The sequence below is a fragment of the Gossypium hirsutum genome, chromosome A10 (assembly GCF_007990345.1).
Source record: "Gossypium hirsutum isolate 1008001.06 chromosome A10, Gossypium_hirsutum_v2.1, whole genome shotgun sequence".
NCBI lineage: Eukaryota > Viridiplantae > Streptophyta > Magnoliopsida > Malvales > Malvaceae > Gossypium > Gossypium hirsutum.
In genome coordinates this window covers 97,416,469-97,434,879 of record NC_053433.1, presented here as the reverse complement: position 1 = coordinate 97,434,879, position 18,411 = coordinate 97,416,469, and the positions used below count along the sequence as shown (strand labels likewise).

The window sequence follows — 18,411 nt, the reverse complement described above, 5'->3', positions numbered from 1 at the left end:
ATGGTGTAGAAGTTGCATTATTTTTTGAACCAGAGCTTGTTCCAATCGAACCTGAAGATGGTGATAGGGCTTTAGATGAAGAAGAAGAAGAAGATCTGTAATTCACGGCATACTTGCCTCCAACCCACATGTATAATGTCGATCTATCGGTAGATGATGCATTGGAGTTTCCAGATCTACCACACAAAAGGCATGATTGTACAAGTTCGTCGTTGGATTCAAGTGAATTAGAAGTTGGTAAGGAGTTTTCTAGTAAATATAGTTTTCTTAGTGCATTGAAATAATATAGCATCATGAAGGGGTTAACTACCACATGGTTAAATCCAAATTCAAGAAGTTTGAGTCCAAGTGTGCAGTGCAAGACAGTACATGTTCATGGAAAATCATGGCTTCGGTTAGGAAAAAGATAGGCTTATGGGAGATAAAGAAGCATAAAGGTCCATATACCTGTGTTGTCGATACAGTATCACTGGGTGTTTAGGGTTTTTGAATAATTCTATTATTACTTAATGTTGCATTACTTAATGTTGCATTAATTAACGTACTTCGTTGATAAGTGTTTCACAATATCATGTCAAGATGGGTTCAGATAAGATAGCTAGCTTAATACTACCAATGGTGAAGGCAGATCCCATGACTTCTATGTCGGTCTTAATTTCCAATATTCGTAGCCAATTGAGGTACATGCCCTCTTACTGCAAGGCCTGGATAGCTAAGTAGAAGGGGTTGGAAAAGATGCATAGTGGGTGGGATGCTTCATATAATGAGGTGTGGCAGTAGTGTCAGGTGTTAGAGAGGTACGTCCCAGGTTGTGTAACAGACCTTAAAACGGGCCCTGCGTACTACAACAACCGCTTGCTCTGTGGATGCCAAGTGTTTAAGCATGTGTACTAGAGCTTTAAGCAATATCAGGATGCATTTGTGAACTACATGCCATTGGTACAACTTGACGGTGCCTTTATGTATGATGGATATACCCATCGACTATTGCTAGTTGTGGCACACGATGGCAGTGGGAGAATCCTTCCAATTGCATTTGCAATAACACCAAGGAAGTCAAGTGACGACAAAGATTCTTTTCTTTCTAGTTTAAAGAGGAATGTCTACCCTTAACCTGATATCTGTGTTATATTGGATCGGGTCACTGGAATACTAGCCGTAATTGAGTGATAGTGAAGCCTATAGGATCGTACACACTATCAATATTGTCTAAAGCACGTTGCGTTCAACTATTACGGGTAATATTGGTCTACCATTGAATGACGACAAGTGACCAACATGGGTATTTAATCTTTACTAATATAATTTCATTTGTAATATTCAATTTATTTTGAATGAAAGAGTGGTATGTAATTTTCGTTATCAACTTATATTGATAGGGTACAATATCAATAAGGACCATTTTTATGAGATGTTGGCGATTTTGTGATCAGTTAACGATCAAGGCGCAGGCTACCTCTGTAACATACCTTTCGATTAGTGGACACAAGCATACGACGGTGGCCTACGATATGGTCATATGACCTCAAATCTGGCTGAAAGCATAAATTCTGTTCTAAAAGGAATATGTCATTTGCTGATAACCTCGGTTGTGTGGGAGACATATTTCTATATGGCGGCACTATTTCCAAAGTGAGCAGTGAGTTATAAAGGTCAAATGTAGGGAGGCTATGTATAGTTCTAGAAGGTATTGCAAGAAATTAACAAGGCGAAGGTGTGAGCCAACACCATGTACACAGTGTGATACGATCGCAACAACCTATAATTTCATGTGACGGAGTTTGACAGATCGAACTAAGGTATTACCGGTGGGCAATATCGTGCACACCTGAGAAATAAGACTTACGACTGTGGGACGTTTGACGCACTTCGTTATCCATGTGCTCATGCAATTGCAACTTGTTAGAATCTCCGTTTGGATCCCATGAGCTATGTCGACAAAGTATACAAAATAGAATACATGTACAATATGTGGAGACACATATTCCCACCGTCTCAGATAAACGTAAGTGGTCGTCTGTAGCGCTTGCTCCATTTAAGTTGTTATTGGATAAAGAATTGCATTGCAAACCAAAAGGTCGACCTTTCTCGAGTAGAATACGTGATTATATGGATATCCGGGAAAGAACAAACCAACAAAAGTTGTACGGATAGTGTAGGAACTCAGGCCATGCAATTCGAACATGTCCTAATCGAAATAGTTGATAATTGCTTAAATGAAACTATGTTGCATTATTTCTATTGCCTTATTCAAAAGAAATTCTATTTTATTAAATAGGACGAAGTATAAAAATAGTTTACTATTAAAATATTCAAAAAAAACTTTTACTTTATTAAATGAAATAATATAAAAATAGTTTGTACAAATATATTAAAAAAATCAATGCATGTACCGATCAGAATCAGTGCCACATGGGGGTGGTCGATAGTTACGTGCTGGATTCCTTCTTGGTTTAGTTTCTAGCAGGGGTTATGGTTACCTCAGTGGAGGTTGCGGTTGTTTTGGTTGTGGGTGTTGGGAGGATGACCTACCTTGATAGAATAAATAATGCGGAGTTGTTTGCATCACCCACGATAGAAGTGTTTGAATCTCATAAGGCGATGAGGATTGGAAATGAGATGAGTTCTCTGACGGTGCCTCGTGCAATCCCTCCTGCGATGATGGCTTATATATCGTCAGTTGAGTCGAAGTCACTGGGAAAGGAAATGCATTGGGCCATGCATTCCAACCTGACATAGGGCTGGGAAAAGGAAACATATAAGGGTTTGAATACATATAAGGGCCAGGATATGCACCTGGCATAATTTGAAGGGGTTGTGGTGTGGGTGCCGTTGCTTGAGGCATTGGGCCCGGTGGTTGTGTGGATGTTGTAGATGGGCCCATCCCGTCATCCCTTCTCTTTGGATTTAATGGCCCCGTTGTTCCCTTTCAACCCAGATTTGCTAATGCCTCTGCTCTTCCAAGAGCAAATATGGCTTGCCATGGATCCTAAACCATGGCATGTAATCTGGTGCACACACTAACTCTGAAATGATGATCGGTTCGCGAGTAGGTGTATGATCATATCTATTTTCCAAATTTTGATATATTCTGGGAAGAATACTAGCTAATGCGTATTTGATTACCGTAAGTCAATTTTGTGTTCATCATCAAGCACCTCAGGTGTCAAGAGAATCGATCTTCAGAATCCAAATTATCGCAACACTCTATCCGTCTGGTGCTTCTTTACAGTAGCATAGTTGACTAATGGGACCTTAACATGACAAATGTTTGGATTTTGAAAGGATTCATTTGGAATTACTACCCGAATTGTTGGATCCTCTTATGGTGTCCATTGAAACTATATGAACATGATAAAAATATTAGTTATATACATAATACTAAATACTAAATATGAAATTACTATATTATGTATATATATTTCATTTAATACTTACATGCGCTTCTGACTGTTAGTCTAATAGAAGCCTTATATCTTCAAGAGTGGTAGGTATACCAACATAACTCGTCAAATGGTTCCACCTAATTAAATAAAATTTTAGCATAAAATTGTATTTTAAATCTATGTAATAATTGTAAAATGCAATATAAATTTTACCTCGTTACAAGTGGGAACATATATGTGTGGTTCACTTGAGGACGTAAAAATGGAAAGCAAAACTGAGCCCATGATTGTAGTAGTGATAGGCAACCTCTGATTTTGGCTTTATTTGGTTTCATTGCCCTGCACATCTCTCGGTATAATGTTTCCAACACGGCAGACCCCCAGCTAAGTTCGCCAGTTACTTTAAAATCAATGAGTTTCAACAGCCACCTCAGATGTATGAGTTTTCATGACAAGTTCGACATTAGATAACCTCTAATAATCTTAAGGATGTATGCCCAAGCATATCGTATTCTTTCTACTTCAGTCGAATCATTCCCCAGCTTCGGGAATATGTCTTGTAACCAGCCTATCCTGATCCGACCTCTGTAAATATTATCCAGAATCGAACCCAGAAAACTGTAACATATGGCTTCCCAATCAGCAGATTGAGCGGACACGGTGAGTACGGACTCATCCATCGATAATCCTAATTACAACTACACGTCCTCCAAAGTGCTGGTATATCCTCCGCATGGAAGATGAAATGTGTGCATCTCGAGTTTCCATCTCTCTATGAATGCACTGATAGGTTTCGGGTCCAACTTGCACCTCCGGCCTATATTGGCCACGTGCCAAAAACCCGCTTCCCTCAAGTATTTTTCTATCAACGGTAATGGAGGACCAGACATATTACGAATATAACATTGTAAAACTCGATCTACAGACTGTTATAAAAAATTATAAAATAAAAATTAATTAAAATTACATAAATGAAAAAAATATTAAATCATATTCAAAAATTGAAATTAACCCTTACCATTTTTATTTGTTCGATAGAGACACGTTTATGATTGAGACAAATTAATTCCCCAGGCATTGTGAACACGATCAAATATCTTTGAAATTATAAAAAATAATATTAATTTAGAAAAAAATTAAAGGAAATAATTAAGTAAAGAGAGCTTTAAGAAATTTTGGGAGAAATTTGAGAGCTTTTTTTAGAATTTTGGAAGAAATGTTTGTGTGAAAAAAATAGGAGGGGGTTTTATAATTTTTTTTTACCATTAGACCCCCCAAACGGTAAAAATTTTAAATGACCGTTGGGGGTCGAAAACACGGGCTAAAACATATCCCTGAGAGAATTTTTTCCATGTCAGCAAAGCGCATCCACGTCAATGCATTTTTCACTATATGGTAAAACCGCTCCTTCAAGGACATGTTTTGCTAGAATTTCCTCTTAACACGGTCATTCATGGATGCGTTTTAGTAATTTTGGCCCATTTCTGGTAAATAATAAAAAAAATTAGCCTATTTCTGTAAATAAAGTAGGAAATTTTCTTTTATTGGTAAAATGGTCAATTGTTTCATTGACGGAACCACATGTAAAGTGGCAATAAACTTATGTATAGGTTTTCAATCAACACTAGTCATGGGCTTTGTTAATACATGTGTTCAACAAGGGAGGAGATAGTGGTGATGACAAGACGGTCGATTCACTTAGACAAGCGAAGAATCAGAGTAAGAGGAGAGTAAGGTGAAGGTTACTGGGAAGGTAAGGGAGATTGAGTGCTGAGGATAAGTGTTTAAGGTTGCTAAAAGGGGAAAAGATCATTTCTTAATCAGTCATTGGGGTATTTATAAAGGGAAAGCCCTCATGTATGGTATTGCCACGTCATTGAAAATATAAATGGTGGCTCACTTGTCTGATCGGCCAAGTGGTAGGCTAGTTGTCATCAAATGTGGTTCTACTCTGACATTTTCTCTACTGAGGCAGTATGAGGTTGTGACACATTAGTAGTCCCCTAATTATCTCCTCTTTGTCGTGAGTGCGCTCCCGCTAAAAAATAAGTGGCTTGATGAAGTATGGGGCGTGCGAATGCCTAACTAAATGATGTGAGGAGGACCATTTGTTGGTGCTTCTCAAACAGCTTCTTGTGGTGCCATGTGTCCAAGTTGAGTAAGGTATATCAATTGTCCCTCATAGTCAAGAGGTAGGTTATAAAATAGGTTGTCTCGGGACAATCTGCAAGTAATCTTCAGCAAGTAATTATCATAGGAGAGGAATTGATGGTTTAGAATACTGATAGTTTCTCGTTTTGCATGCTAAGGGCATTTCTAAAGATGAAAAGTTGTTTTGAAGATTCTAGAATATTGACAAAAAATACAAAGATGAACCACTTTCCGTAAGAAGTAGGGACTAATGATGAGTTGTGTTATTGCAAATGACATATATTTAGATGGCATTGATTGTGAAGTGTTTAGCTAATTGTGTGATGAAATGCACCATTTCAAAAGGGGTTTATATATAGTTGTCTTCTTCATCTGTTCTTCTATTTTGTGACCTTAAGGTCCTTGTAAGTGTTTTATTAGATTTTTGCAAGCTTTCAACTAATTCTGTAGTACTTTTGTCTTTATTAGTCCTTTTTCGGTATCAAACATTTGCCATCTATACTAAAAAGTTTCATTCTCAAAGTTTTTAGTGATAAAGGTTCACATTTTTACATTTTTCTTGCCCTATTTTGTATTTTTTCCTATATCAATAGTTAGAAATCATTGTGGCGGGGAAGTCTAAACTTCAAGGTGATCAAGAAAAAGCATATTGGGGTTGCTAGAAGGTATAGGGAATCAATGGTTAGTGTTGCTGACAGGTACACTACCACTGAGCAGGAGTTTTGGAGGGTGCTTCTATGTAAGGGCTATTAGAAAAGCATCGTCACTATAATTTTAGATCTCGAAAGGGTCATATACATTGAGCAAGATTTATGGGCCTAAAAATGGTGCCTAGCGACCAAGGTTTTTCTTGCCAGTATAGGTTCTAGAAGCTGGATTCCACTTTCCTCATCCTTTTATCACCCAAGTGCTATGTTGTTATGAGATTGTGCTTGGGCGACTAGCCAGAGTATCCCCGTAGACAATTATCAAGTTTATCATTCTCTACGCTGAGTGAAAGTTGTGGCCTAATCTAAGAGTGTTCCAACATATGTTCCAGCTAACGGAAGGATCAACTATGGACTGGTCAGGGTTGTTATACCTTTCAAGGAAGCTTAGCATCCCTCGAATCGAGAATATGCTTTATAGGAAGATTTGCCTTCTGAACCTCGACTTCCGTAAGTATATTTTGGTGGAGTTGAAGTTTGGTGATGATTTTGACTTCCTAATCGAATAGAAATTCCTCCAGTAGATTTGTACGAGTACAAGCCCTCACTATAGTGGTATCTAGGGCTTGAGAAACAATTCAATATGCTAAAACAAGCCAATCTCCTCATTGTTCCACGAGATATTACCCTTTGGAACATCTTTAAATACATCTTGCTCAATAAGAGTGCTAATAGGTTTATAGAGTGCGACTTCACATAAGGTTTCCTTAACGATGGGTCTTGGAAGCATCACGACAAGTTGTGGCCCTTCAAATCTAATGACAAATGGTTTTAATCTTTCATGGGTTGGTAGAGAAGCCATAGAACTACTCAAGATGAAAGTGTCATGGAAGATTCTACTTTAGTCTCTATCCTAGAAGATGCCTCTCATTAAGCTTGTAAATATGGAGAATTGAGCTTTAATGTTGTGTTTGTACTTGTATCTTGTACATATATTTTATTGAATGAAATGAATTTTTGTATTTTGTCTTTTTCTATTTAGATTATATGTATTAATATTGTCCATTGGGAAATGAATACTATATGTTGCTACCATCCACTGCAAGATGCAAAATGCTGTGAAATTTCTACTAAGTTGGAAAATGATCTAACCACATAACACGGGTGGCATTAGTCACAGGTGGTTGTTGCTTTGTAGTAATACTAAACCACATATAGTATTATTCAATGTGAAATGAAATGTCGACGAAATTCTTTAGGCTTAAATATGCAACAAAAATAATGCTAATCACGGGTATCACTCCCTTGAAAAATTCCAACAGTAGTAGATGATCTTGTACTAACTACTCCCCGGATGGGAAGTCATTAATTATGATAAGGTCCAAAACAAGGGAGGTTGATGAACAAAATGTTCCCTTCAAGTGAAATAAGGGAAACTATAGAAGGTGGTGTATTCAAATACACCACCAAATAGAGGGAGTGAAGATGATGTTTCGGTGTTATAGTTTGTTGTTCAAAACACCACAAGTATACATTTAGCCTTATAAGGGGAACATACACTGTTAGTGATGTTTACGGTCTTGGTCACAATGTGAGCTAGCTAGTTTCTTGTCATTGTAAGTGCTAGAGGGTGGATTTACTCTATCGTTGTATCCTTTTTCCTGTGAGGTGATTAACTTTTACAACATCGCTCTTGGGCAACTGTCTGGGCCCTTTTGGTGGGTCATCACGAGATTCATAATTTTTTTGCCTAGAGAGGAGAATGTGGCCTTTGCTAAGAGTTTTTCAAATATTGTTCCAATTGATCGGAGGTGTGGCTCTTAAGTAGTTGGGGTTACTCCACTTCAAGAAACAACATGGAAATCTTCTCGTAACCAGCATTCCTTTCGAGATGATAAATAATATGGGCCTCGATTAGCACAAATACCTCATCGTAAAGTTAAAGTTCAGTAAAAGAATTTGACTTCTTGATAAAGTGGAGCCTATCGCCCAACAGCCTAGTAAAGAGGGGTTGTTGTTGGAAGGTGATGAGGATGCCTTGAAGCAATTCAACATAATTAACCAAGAGGGTTTGTTAGTGGTGCGTCGAGACATTACCCTTCAAAAGGTTTTCAAGTATTTCCTTCTAAACAAGGGGTTCCAAGGTTTTGTGGTGTTTGATTTTAAGGAAGGCTTTGTTAATAATGGATCGTGAGAGCCCCAAAACCAATCTTGGCCCTTCAACTCGAATTGCCCAATTACTAGCATTTTTCGTGAGGTGGTGGAGGAATCATAAAAGTACCTCGTGAAAGTGAGGGGTGACTACTGCATCGTGAGGGGTACTAATGGGCATGCCTCATAACTTGTCCCTTCTTCCTCCATGCTGTTGATATTTTGGAAATATTGCTGACATTGTTGCTGCTGATACAAGGTCTATCCAACCACCCTTTCGACCTCCTCGCACTAAGAAACAAAGTATGAGGATATATATTTTATCTGATTATTGTGATATTTCAGTTTGTTGGTTCCTATTTTTGTTTAAGTCTGATATTGTTTTTGTTGGATTTAGTGCCCTAAGTGTACTGTATTTGTTTTTAATACTTGATTATTTTCAAATAGATTGGGTTAATAAAATTATTCATAATTTATATTAATACCTTTTTGTATATTGTCCTTAATGGTTTTTGCGTGCAAAGCAAAATGGAAGCAAACATTGGCTCACCGGTTATCTAATGTTTAACTAATACTAAGTGGTATTACATGGTCAGATCGTAATACAGAAAGATAGCTTATATTAGTAGACGAACCGAAGCATGTCCTTATTCTAATTGGAAATGAGAAAGCTAATTGAAATACTAATATTGCAGTCTATCAAGCCCAATTAGGGAGATGCTTTGTGTTGAGCATAAGAAAGGATGACTTCTAGAAGATAAAGATATAGATGTGACTGAATGAACTTATAGTACATTAAACAGGACCTAAGTAAAATAAATCCCGAATTTGTTTATCAATTTATTCACTTCTGACGTTCATAGTGTGGCATACCTTAATCTTGAGTGGATGATGAACTATGTATGCATGACTCATATACTTTGATCTAAGTAAAAGCTTGAGTTCAAATAAATAAGGAACTGAAAGTTAGTACATTGGGTATACTACTTCTGCAATATGTGACACTATTTAAAATTGTGGAATTCATAACCTAAGAAATGGGTAAATGATATCCTCTAATTGTTATTACATAATAGATGAAAACTAAACGTGGACACAGGCCATTTGTCTTTGTGATAAATGACCTAATTACTATTTGATAGTACTTGGCTTTTCATGAAGGAAGATGTAATGGTTACCATAAGATAAAATAGGATCATATTGGGAGAAAAAATTTATCCCAAAGAAATTAAGGATAACCTATGAGGTTAACACACTTATGACAAGGTCATTGGACAAGTACTGATTGAGTAGCTTTCGTAATGATATGTATTAGGGAGAGCTAAGTTATGATACTATAATGGAATGACTTTTTGACTAAATGAGTTTATAATTAATAGAAGAAAAGCTAGAACTTAATTATTGATTGTTTGAGCTCTAATTATATATGTCCAATCGGTCCTTCTACTAGCTCGTCGAAACCATAAATGAATTGCATATACAATCAAATAAGCAGAAATGGATGGAAATGATAAAGTTAGATAAATGAGTCACATTCGAAATGAATGTGTTTTCTCACTAAGTATGGAAATGACTTGAGGATTAATTTAAGTTTTTTGAATTATTATTTAAATCAAATAATTGAAGTTTAAAAATGAAATTAAATTAATTGGTCATTGTGAATCCGTTGAATATGAAAATTAAATATATTTTCTCATATATTCTCTTAAGGTAATGTTGCCATGACTTTAACGGAATTAGAATTGGGTTGAGAAAATTAATCTATCTTATTAAATTAATTTAATAAATCATATTTATTTTGGGAAATAGAAAAACATGTATTGGGTTGGATTTAATTATAAAATGTAGGGTTAAAAGTCCAAGAAGAACATATAAGTGGACTTAATACAAGAGAGGCCCAAAAAATCCCTTATAATACATATGAGAGAAGACAACCCTAGTATATTTAATTAGGGTATGTCGCTCCCTTCTCCTAATTATGAGCTAGTGAAATAATAGTTACAATTCTTTTGGAAAGGATTGGATCCCCTTTGGTTGCCTTGGCCTAACCCAATCGTGAGGTACTTATTGCTTTCTCTTCTTTAGGTTCATGTATTATGAGCCTTCAAATGGCCCAAGAGGTTTCAAAGATCGTCGAGAAGAAGAATCAGGAAGTTGAGGTTGATAAGGAAAAAAAATTAAGGAAGAGACCTAATGGTTGAAGAGAATGAATACCTCCTTGAAGGGAGATATAATGACCTCACCAGCCACTGTAAAGTGTACAAGGCAGAGTGGGCCACCAGTTGGGAGTGGAAGAGGGAGCTAGAGGAGACTACTAATGATTAAGATGAAGAAGTAATAAGGCTAAAGGAGGAGCTAGAGAAGGCTCTGCCGATGCTGAAGGAAGAGCAAGAAACCTATACGTAAGATGTCAAGGCATTTAATAAAGGATGAAAACCTTGAGCCCGATAATGAGCAATAACTTTCTCCTCAGGGCCCTAGTGGTGCGTGGGCTTTTTGAATCCTATGGGTTGACTTTTATTCTTGCCTTGCTACTATTCTTTAAGGAAATGAGGCATTGGTATTTAATATTTACTACCATTCTGGGGATGTTTGAGAACAGTTTTGACTTGAGATATCTAAAAAACTTGGGGTCCTTATTCTTGCTACTCCCCAAATGCAGCTAGAAGGAAGGTTTAGAAAGGAAGTGCAAGAAGAAGAATGTGATCAAGTACACCTTATTGTAACTAGCACTAATAATCCTCCTGCTACTCCCACTAACGAACCTAGCAATCCTCCAACTAGTAAGCCATCTCTCATAGTGGATGGTGTCCTTTCAGTTGATGCTTGAGATGTTATAACTGATGAGGAAATTATACATAAATTTAAGATTTTAGTTCTTGGAACTATCTATTCTTATACTTATTCTTTCAATTGATGAAAATCATTCTTTCCTTATTGCATTAGCTTCTTCCTTGTTTTTCCCTATAATATTTTATTGTCATCTATTATAAAATTTTATCCCAAGACCATCCTTTGCAGTGGTAATTTATAAAATTTCTAAGTATAAATGACTATAACAGTAGGTTTCTTTAAGAAAACATAACTTATATGAAAGTCTGTGAGTCATACATGTATCGAATGGTGTCATAGTTGTATCATTGTAAGTTTTTATGTAGAGTGAGATGTTTCGTGTTTACGTCATAGGTGCAACGTTGGCTCATTTTTCCCAAAATTACGTATATATCAATTTATAGAAACATGTTGTAGGCGCAATCATTGGCTCATTTGGCCTGAATTTATGCATATGACGATTCATAGAAACATGTTGTTTGTGCAACCGTTGGCTCATTTTGGCCTGGAATTACACATATAAGGTGTAGAATCATGTCAAAATTTATCGTAATCTCATAACATCAGATAAACCCATTGCCTAACAGTTTATTAACCTCTTATAAAACGTTGATCGTAACATCAGAGAACTTCTTTTACATTTACTTAACTAGTTTGGCTTTAGGGACCATCCTTAGAGAATGCTTGATGATGGATGGGTGGATCCTTAACATATATATTGTTAACCAAGTAAAGAAATCTCTGTATTCTACCAATAGGGAACTCAACAACTTTTTTCCAAGTAACGAGAGAGTTGCAGTTATTTGTATGACTTGCTCTAGTCCTTATCACACAAACGAATGGTCTTAGTCTACTTTATTGCCTTAGTTTTTAGGAAGCTTGGCCTCTAATATTGCATCTATACTCTCTAGGTTTAATGCCAAATATGGCTTTGTAAGCAACAGGATGGTCCATAACAAGAAACTCAATCATCTCGATGGTGGTGTGCTTGTCATCACCTAAAATCACTAGCAAGGTAATGAAATCTTTTACTACTAATGAATGGCTGGCAAAACCATACACCAGACTTGCTTTCTTCAGTGCCAAATCCTTGAGGCCTATCTGAAGAAAACCTTAGCAGTGAGGATGTCAATAGAACTCTTCGTATCTATAAGGATCCTCTTCACTTGGAATGAGGATATGGTGGCTAAGATTATGAGAGGGTCATCACCCTTAGCATCCAAACTTCTCTCTCATCTGCTTCTAATAACTGCAGATGCCAAGGAGAGGTCTTAGACTTTTTCGCTAGGGCGGCTACATATATTATGCTTTAGAGGTAAGCCTTTCATGAGCTACTTGCCCTAATCATGAGATCAATAATCCTTTCTACACTACCTCCAATTAAGATATCAATAATCCTTCTCATAAGATGTTTTCCCTTATCATCTCTTCTGGCATCAGATGGTTCTACTTCTCTATCATGGGATAGATTTTTCTGTGTGCCTCATGGGAAAAAATTGCTTCAAATGTCATTGTTGAATGGCTGACTCACTAGCATCTTTAAGATGGATACAATTCTCTGTATGACAGCTAGGGCATTACGGAATTGGTAGTGCTGGTTGAAATTGTTGTGATGTTGGCTTTAAAGCATAGACGGAGGGGTTTCTAATATCCTTTATTGTTTCTTGGCTAAAGATATAAGTCGAGGAGGAAGTTAGCTCATGGTATGAAGGGAAGCGATTATAAAAGTTCCTTTTCCTCTAGCTCTAGTGGCCCATATTGTCTCGGATAGGCCTTGAGCGATAGGAGGAATTGACAATGGAGACCATTTGTTGACCCCTTAATTCAAGGCATGATATCTTATGTTTCCTATATCACTTACTTGGGTATGCATTTGCTGTTGCCTTGAATATTTGCATGGAGAGGAGGAATTGTGTTGAGATAGGTCTTGGTTGCTAGCGTAAAATGGTTTGGCATTACCTTACTGAATTTTGTCGCTCTCTACAAATCAGTGGGCAATCTCATGTAGGGTAGGGAGTGAGTCCAACAGGTTGCTAACAATATTATACTTGAAAAATTGGTGGCTTGTGCTAGTAATAAAGGTCTGAATGACAAGTTATTTCAGACTCTTTTTTGTGGTCGTCATGGCTATATTAAAATGATAGACAAAGTCATAGAATGATTGCTCCTCTTTTTGATAGATGAACATGGGATATGTTATTTCTGTAGAGTATTGTTGGCAAGAAATTGGCTTATAAACATATTGGCAAACTGTTCTAAGGTGCGGATGAAACCCCTTGGCAGAGATAAATACCATGCCCAAATAGTATGTGTGAGGGTCATAGAGAAGGTCTGACACTTAATTCCATCAAAGGTGCCTAATATGTTCATGTGGTTGTTATAGTGGGCTAAATGATCTTTCGAGTCTTTTAAACTACCATAAAAGACCCTAGGGAATTTGAAGGATGATGGAAGGTTATAGAATAATACCTTTGGAGCGAAGGGCGCATTAGAATAACTCAAACGAGCATTATCAACCCTCGGAATTCTTGCAACAACTCCATCTTCAAGGCCAACATCTACTCCTCTAAGGTAGCATCATTACCATGGGACCTTGGCCTTGGGAACCAATTGGGCAGTTATTATCAATAGGTGGATCATTTGGTTGCCTTTGGTCATTTAATCTGCAGAGAGTGAATAGAGTTGTACCTTCCTCAAAGGGCTGGTGAGCCTACCTTTCTGGGTTTTTGCCTTCCTTAATCTCTACGATAAATGCTCATTTAGGCATTCTTTAAATCCAAATGACATTCGTGTTCATTTTTTTCCTGAAAATTAATGCTGCTACTTAAAAAGTTAAGCCTCAAGGCGATGTATTTTCTCATGTATCTCAGTAACTTGTTGCTGAGAGCTAGAGGGTTAATGTTGGGAAGCCTGATTGGTAGGAGTTGTGGCAACATTGCCCTAGGGTGTTGAGGCAAACTACCAATGCAGAAGAGTGTACTAGTAGTACGTAGAATAGGCATCCCTGAAAAAGAATAGGAAGCACCAAGTAGGGGTTGGGTTTGGCGTGTAATGGTTTAATCAAGATTGTTGGTTGGTGGTTGAGAGAGTGGCGCAAACGGCTGAGTTGAAGCAGGTTCCTATGTTTGTGTTTGGTTTGAAGGAAGCTCTATTAGGTTTGTAGGGTTTGTTGGATTTGCTGGGTTGGTTGGAATCTCTAGGTTAATAGAAACATTAGTTGAAGGAGCCATGGTTTTGTTTACACTCATTGCACTAATTGTTGATACAAGTGCTCAATAAGAGATTGGATAAGGGAGAGATGGTGATGGTGACAAGGAGATCGGTTCACCTAAACAAGCGGAGAGTCAAAGTAAGGGAAGAGTAGTGTGAAGGTTGCTGGGAAGGTAAGGGAGATTGAGTGCTGAGGATAGGTGCTTAAGGTTGCTAAAGGGGGAAAAGATCCTTTCTTCATCGTTCCTTAGGGTATTTATAGGAGGAAGGCCCCTATGTGCAGTACTGCTCTAACATTCCTTCTGGAGAGGTAGTTCGAGGTTGTTAAGCCTATGTGGTACCTTAATGGTCTCCTATTAGTGGTGAGTGCATTCCCGCTAAAAAGTAAGTGGCTTGGTGGAGGGTTTGTTGATCAGTGAGTGGCTTGATGAAGTATGGGGCATGCAAGTGGCTAATCACCCAATGACCAGTCGAATAATATGAGGCGGAAGGTCATTCATAGGTGTTTCTTAAGTAACTTCTCGTGGTGCTACGTGCCCAAGCCAAATAGAAGCATGGAAAGTTTAACCCCTCGACAACTCTTACCATTATTCCTTAAAAGAATAAAAAAAAATTACAAACTCTTTTTAGAATACTGTTTTGTAAATCAGGAGACATATTGCGTAAATCATGAAGCAATATTCCATCTAGCGCATTTAGCAAGTGAAAGGTTAAGAGAAACCATCGCATCCCACTGAAATTATTAAGAAAATGAAATGGTATATACTCTTAAAGATATTCTATTAACTCATGGATCCATCATCTATACGTATAATACAACTTTTACAGTCCGTTGTTTTATTTATAGACTGAGATTTTATTTGTCTTAACAAAAAAGGTGAGAGCAGATATTTTGTAAAATATATAGATATTTTGTAATATAAAAATAGCAAAGATGGAAGGGAAACGAATTAATTAGGGCTAATAGAAGAAGGGGAAAATTAGATAAATGATATAGAAAGGAAGGTTGTTGTAGTACCTTTAATAGACAAGGGGTGTGGCTCCAATCGGAAACGTGGAAGGTTTAATTTGCTTTTAGTTTTGGATGCATCGAAGCATACTTGGAAAAAACATGTGGGAAAGAAAAAAGTGTTTTGCTTCCAACACAAATTAACTACATATTCTTTCAATTTTTAATTCTAATTTTTTTCTATAATCTCTCCTTTGACGTGGACTGTGATCGTTCATTTCCAAGGCCCTAGTGATAACAGACATTTGAAATATGACCTTATACCAACAATATTGACGGATCTATTGATTCCAACTAGTTTATATTACGATAGTTGAATCGGAATATATTTGGTGGTACCATAACTTTTCGTTAGAGGTGCTATTTAAATCCGAAGATGGAGATAAAAGTATCCTCCAGTATTAGTACATAGAAGTAGAACATATAGTGATAAGAATGACAGCCACCAACATGAAATTCTCTCACGTGCAGGTAGACAGATACATATGCGAGTTCTTTAAACATTCTTGCATGATTTTCTCGGATGTGTTATTGATATGTTTCCATTTTTTAAGGGAAAATGACATGTTTGATTGTAGCAGTACTGTGTTTCAGAACATGCTTCTAATATCGCACGGTTAAAACAAGGGTTTTTCCATTGCAAATGTTTTACATCACTATTAAACATTTATATATTTATAGCTGCAGTATGACGTTGCATCTTTGTTTATGCGTTTTAAGGCAGAACAGAGCTATTGTTATACAAATTAAATACTTGACAATCAGATATATATATACCCCACAATATCTTGGCTTATAAAAACATCTTTCCCCATATATTTCTCCCACTCACTTCACAGCAAATTAGAGTGACCCATTGCTAACTGAAAGAAATAAAGATATGGCCGAGCTTGAAGCACTGAGATCTTATCAAAAGCAACCAACAATGGCAGAGGTATACAACCTTTGACACAATTTTCATTCTAACAGATGACAAGTTAACTGAGTTTTTTTTTTTTTTTTTTTTGTTTCACTGTCTATATTTAGGTGACTGAGGAGCTAAAGAGAATAACTGATATAGGGTTCCCTATAGCAGCTATGAGCTTGGTGACTTATGCAAGGAACATGGTTTTAGTTGTTTGCATGGGAAGATTAGGCAGCCTTGAGCTTGCTGGTGGAGCGTTAGCTGTTGGTTTTACAAACATCAGTGGCTACTCAGTCTTGTCAGGGCTTGCTACGGGCATGGAATCGCTTTGCAGTCAAGCTTTTGGCTCGAGGAACTTAGCAATGGCAGCTCTCACTTTGCAAAGAACGATTGTAATGTTACTGCTGGCTTCGGTACCTATCGGCTTGATATGGTTTAACCTTGAACCTCTCATGCTTAGCATCAATCAAGACCCTGATATATCCAAAGTTGCCAGCCTTTACTGCCGGTTTGCGATCCCGGATCTTATAGCAAATAGCCTTCTTCATCCTCTACGTATTTACTTGCGTAACAAAGGAACAACTTGGCCTTTAATGTGGTCAGCTTTAGTTTCGACCCTTTTTCATCTTCCAATCACAGTCCTTTTATCCTTTACTTTAGGTTTAGGCGTCCCTGGGATAGCAATCTCCACCTTCATCACCAACTTCAACACCCTTTTCTTCCTTCTTTGTTACATGTTCTACACTCGAACTAGTCATCTTGTTCCAGAGGAGTCGATACGGACGCTTTTGTTACCATCGCCAACTCTGCCACATCCACCTTCGTCAACAGCTCTAATAGGGAAGGAATGGGGAGATCTTCTTCGACTGGCAATACCAAGCTGCATTGCTGTTTGCTTAGAGTGGTGGTGGTACGAGTTTATGACAATTCTAGCCGGTTATTTATCCGAACCTCGAGTTGCTTTGGCAACATCAGCAATAGTGATACAAACGACGTCTCTCATGTACACGTTGCCAACAGCACTCAGTGCATCGGCCTCAACCCGAGTCGGGAATGAACTCGGAGCGGGGAGGCCGAGCAGGGCACGGTTGGCAGCGGTGGTAGCCATAGGGCTAGCCTTGTTGACCTCATTTTTGGGATTAATAGGGACGGTATTCGGGAGAGAAGCTTGGGGAAGAGTTTTCACAAAGGATTATGAGGTTCTAGAGCTAACCATGATTGTACTACCCATACTTGGACTGTGTGAGCTAGCAAATTGTCCACAAACCACAAGTTGTGGGATCCTAAGAGGGAGTGCTAGGCCCGGGACTGGGGCAACCATAAACTTTTACTCGTTTTACTTGGTGGGTGCGCCTTTGGCAATAGTCCTAGGCTTTGTTTGCGGACTAGGGTTCGTGGGGATGTGTTATGGGCTGCTAGGTGCTCAGATTGCATGTGTTATCTCCATTTTAACAGTGGTATTCAGGACGGATTGGGAACGAGAGTCGTTGAAGGCCAAAGAGTTGGTGGGCAAAACTGACCATTTTGTACATGCAGACCCAGTCATTAAATGTGAAGAGGGAGTTGGATTTCTCACAGAATTGGGTTTTGGAAAGTGAGGAAAACATGGTGGTCTTCAAGGAACCAGAATACTCCCATCTAACAGAACAAATTGAAACTACACTTTTTCATCTTCATTATTATTATTTTCCGGCTCATGTTATATATATATACACCTGTTGGTTTTGTCTTTCCCTTTTTCTTTCTTTTATTTCTCTTCAAAGTTAGCTAGTTCCCTACTAATCTTTGGCCATGCGCTAGACCATGCAGGCATGCACCTTTGTATATCAATCAATTAATGCTAATCATAAAAATAGAATTATCTGTATGCTTATGAGATAAAGGTTTAGCCCTTTTCTTTTGTTTGTTTTTTTAATACAACGAAAGGTCAAGGAAAGAAAGAAATTGCGGGTGCTGGAATTTGATTCTCGATCTATTAGGTATTAATTCTTGAATCTGACTATACGAATCAACATCTAAATTCCCAGATTTGGATATAAATTCTGCTATTAGCATTTCTTTTTAAAACCATTCACTTACACAAAACAATAATTAAAAAAATAGATATCCAAATTTACCTCC

The 18,411-nt window shown here is 37.6% G+C and overlaps 1 protein-coding gene across 1 annotated transcript; it reads left to right on the top strand.

The window, feature by feature from the left end:
• Positions 1 to 16,166: 16,166 nt before the first annotated feature.
• On the top strand, positions 16,167 to 18,157 carry LOC107896700 (protein DETOXIFICATION 55). The gene is made up of 2 exons (XM_041079185.1): positions 16,167 to 16,320; positions 16,413 to 18,157. Exons 1-2 carry the CDS (start codon positions 16,267 to 16,269, stop codon positions 17,886 to 17,888), a joined length of 1,530 nt encoding a protein of 509 aa, XP_040935119.1. The 5' UTR covers positions 16,167 to 16,266; the 3' UTR covers positions 17,889 to 18,157.
• The last annotated feature ends 254 nt before the right edge of the window (positions 18,158 to 18,411 follow it).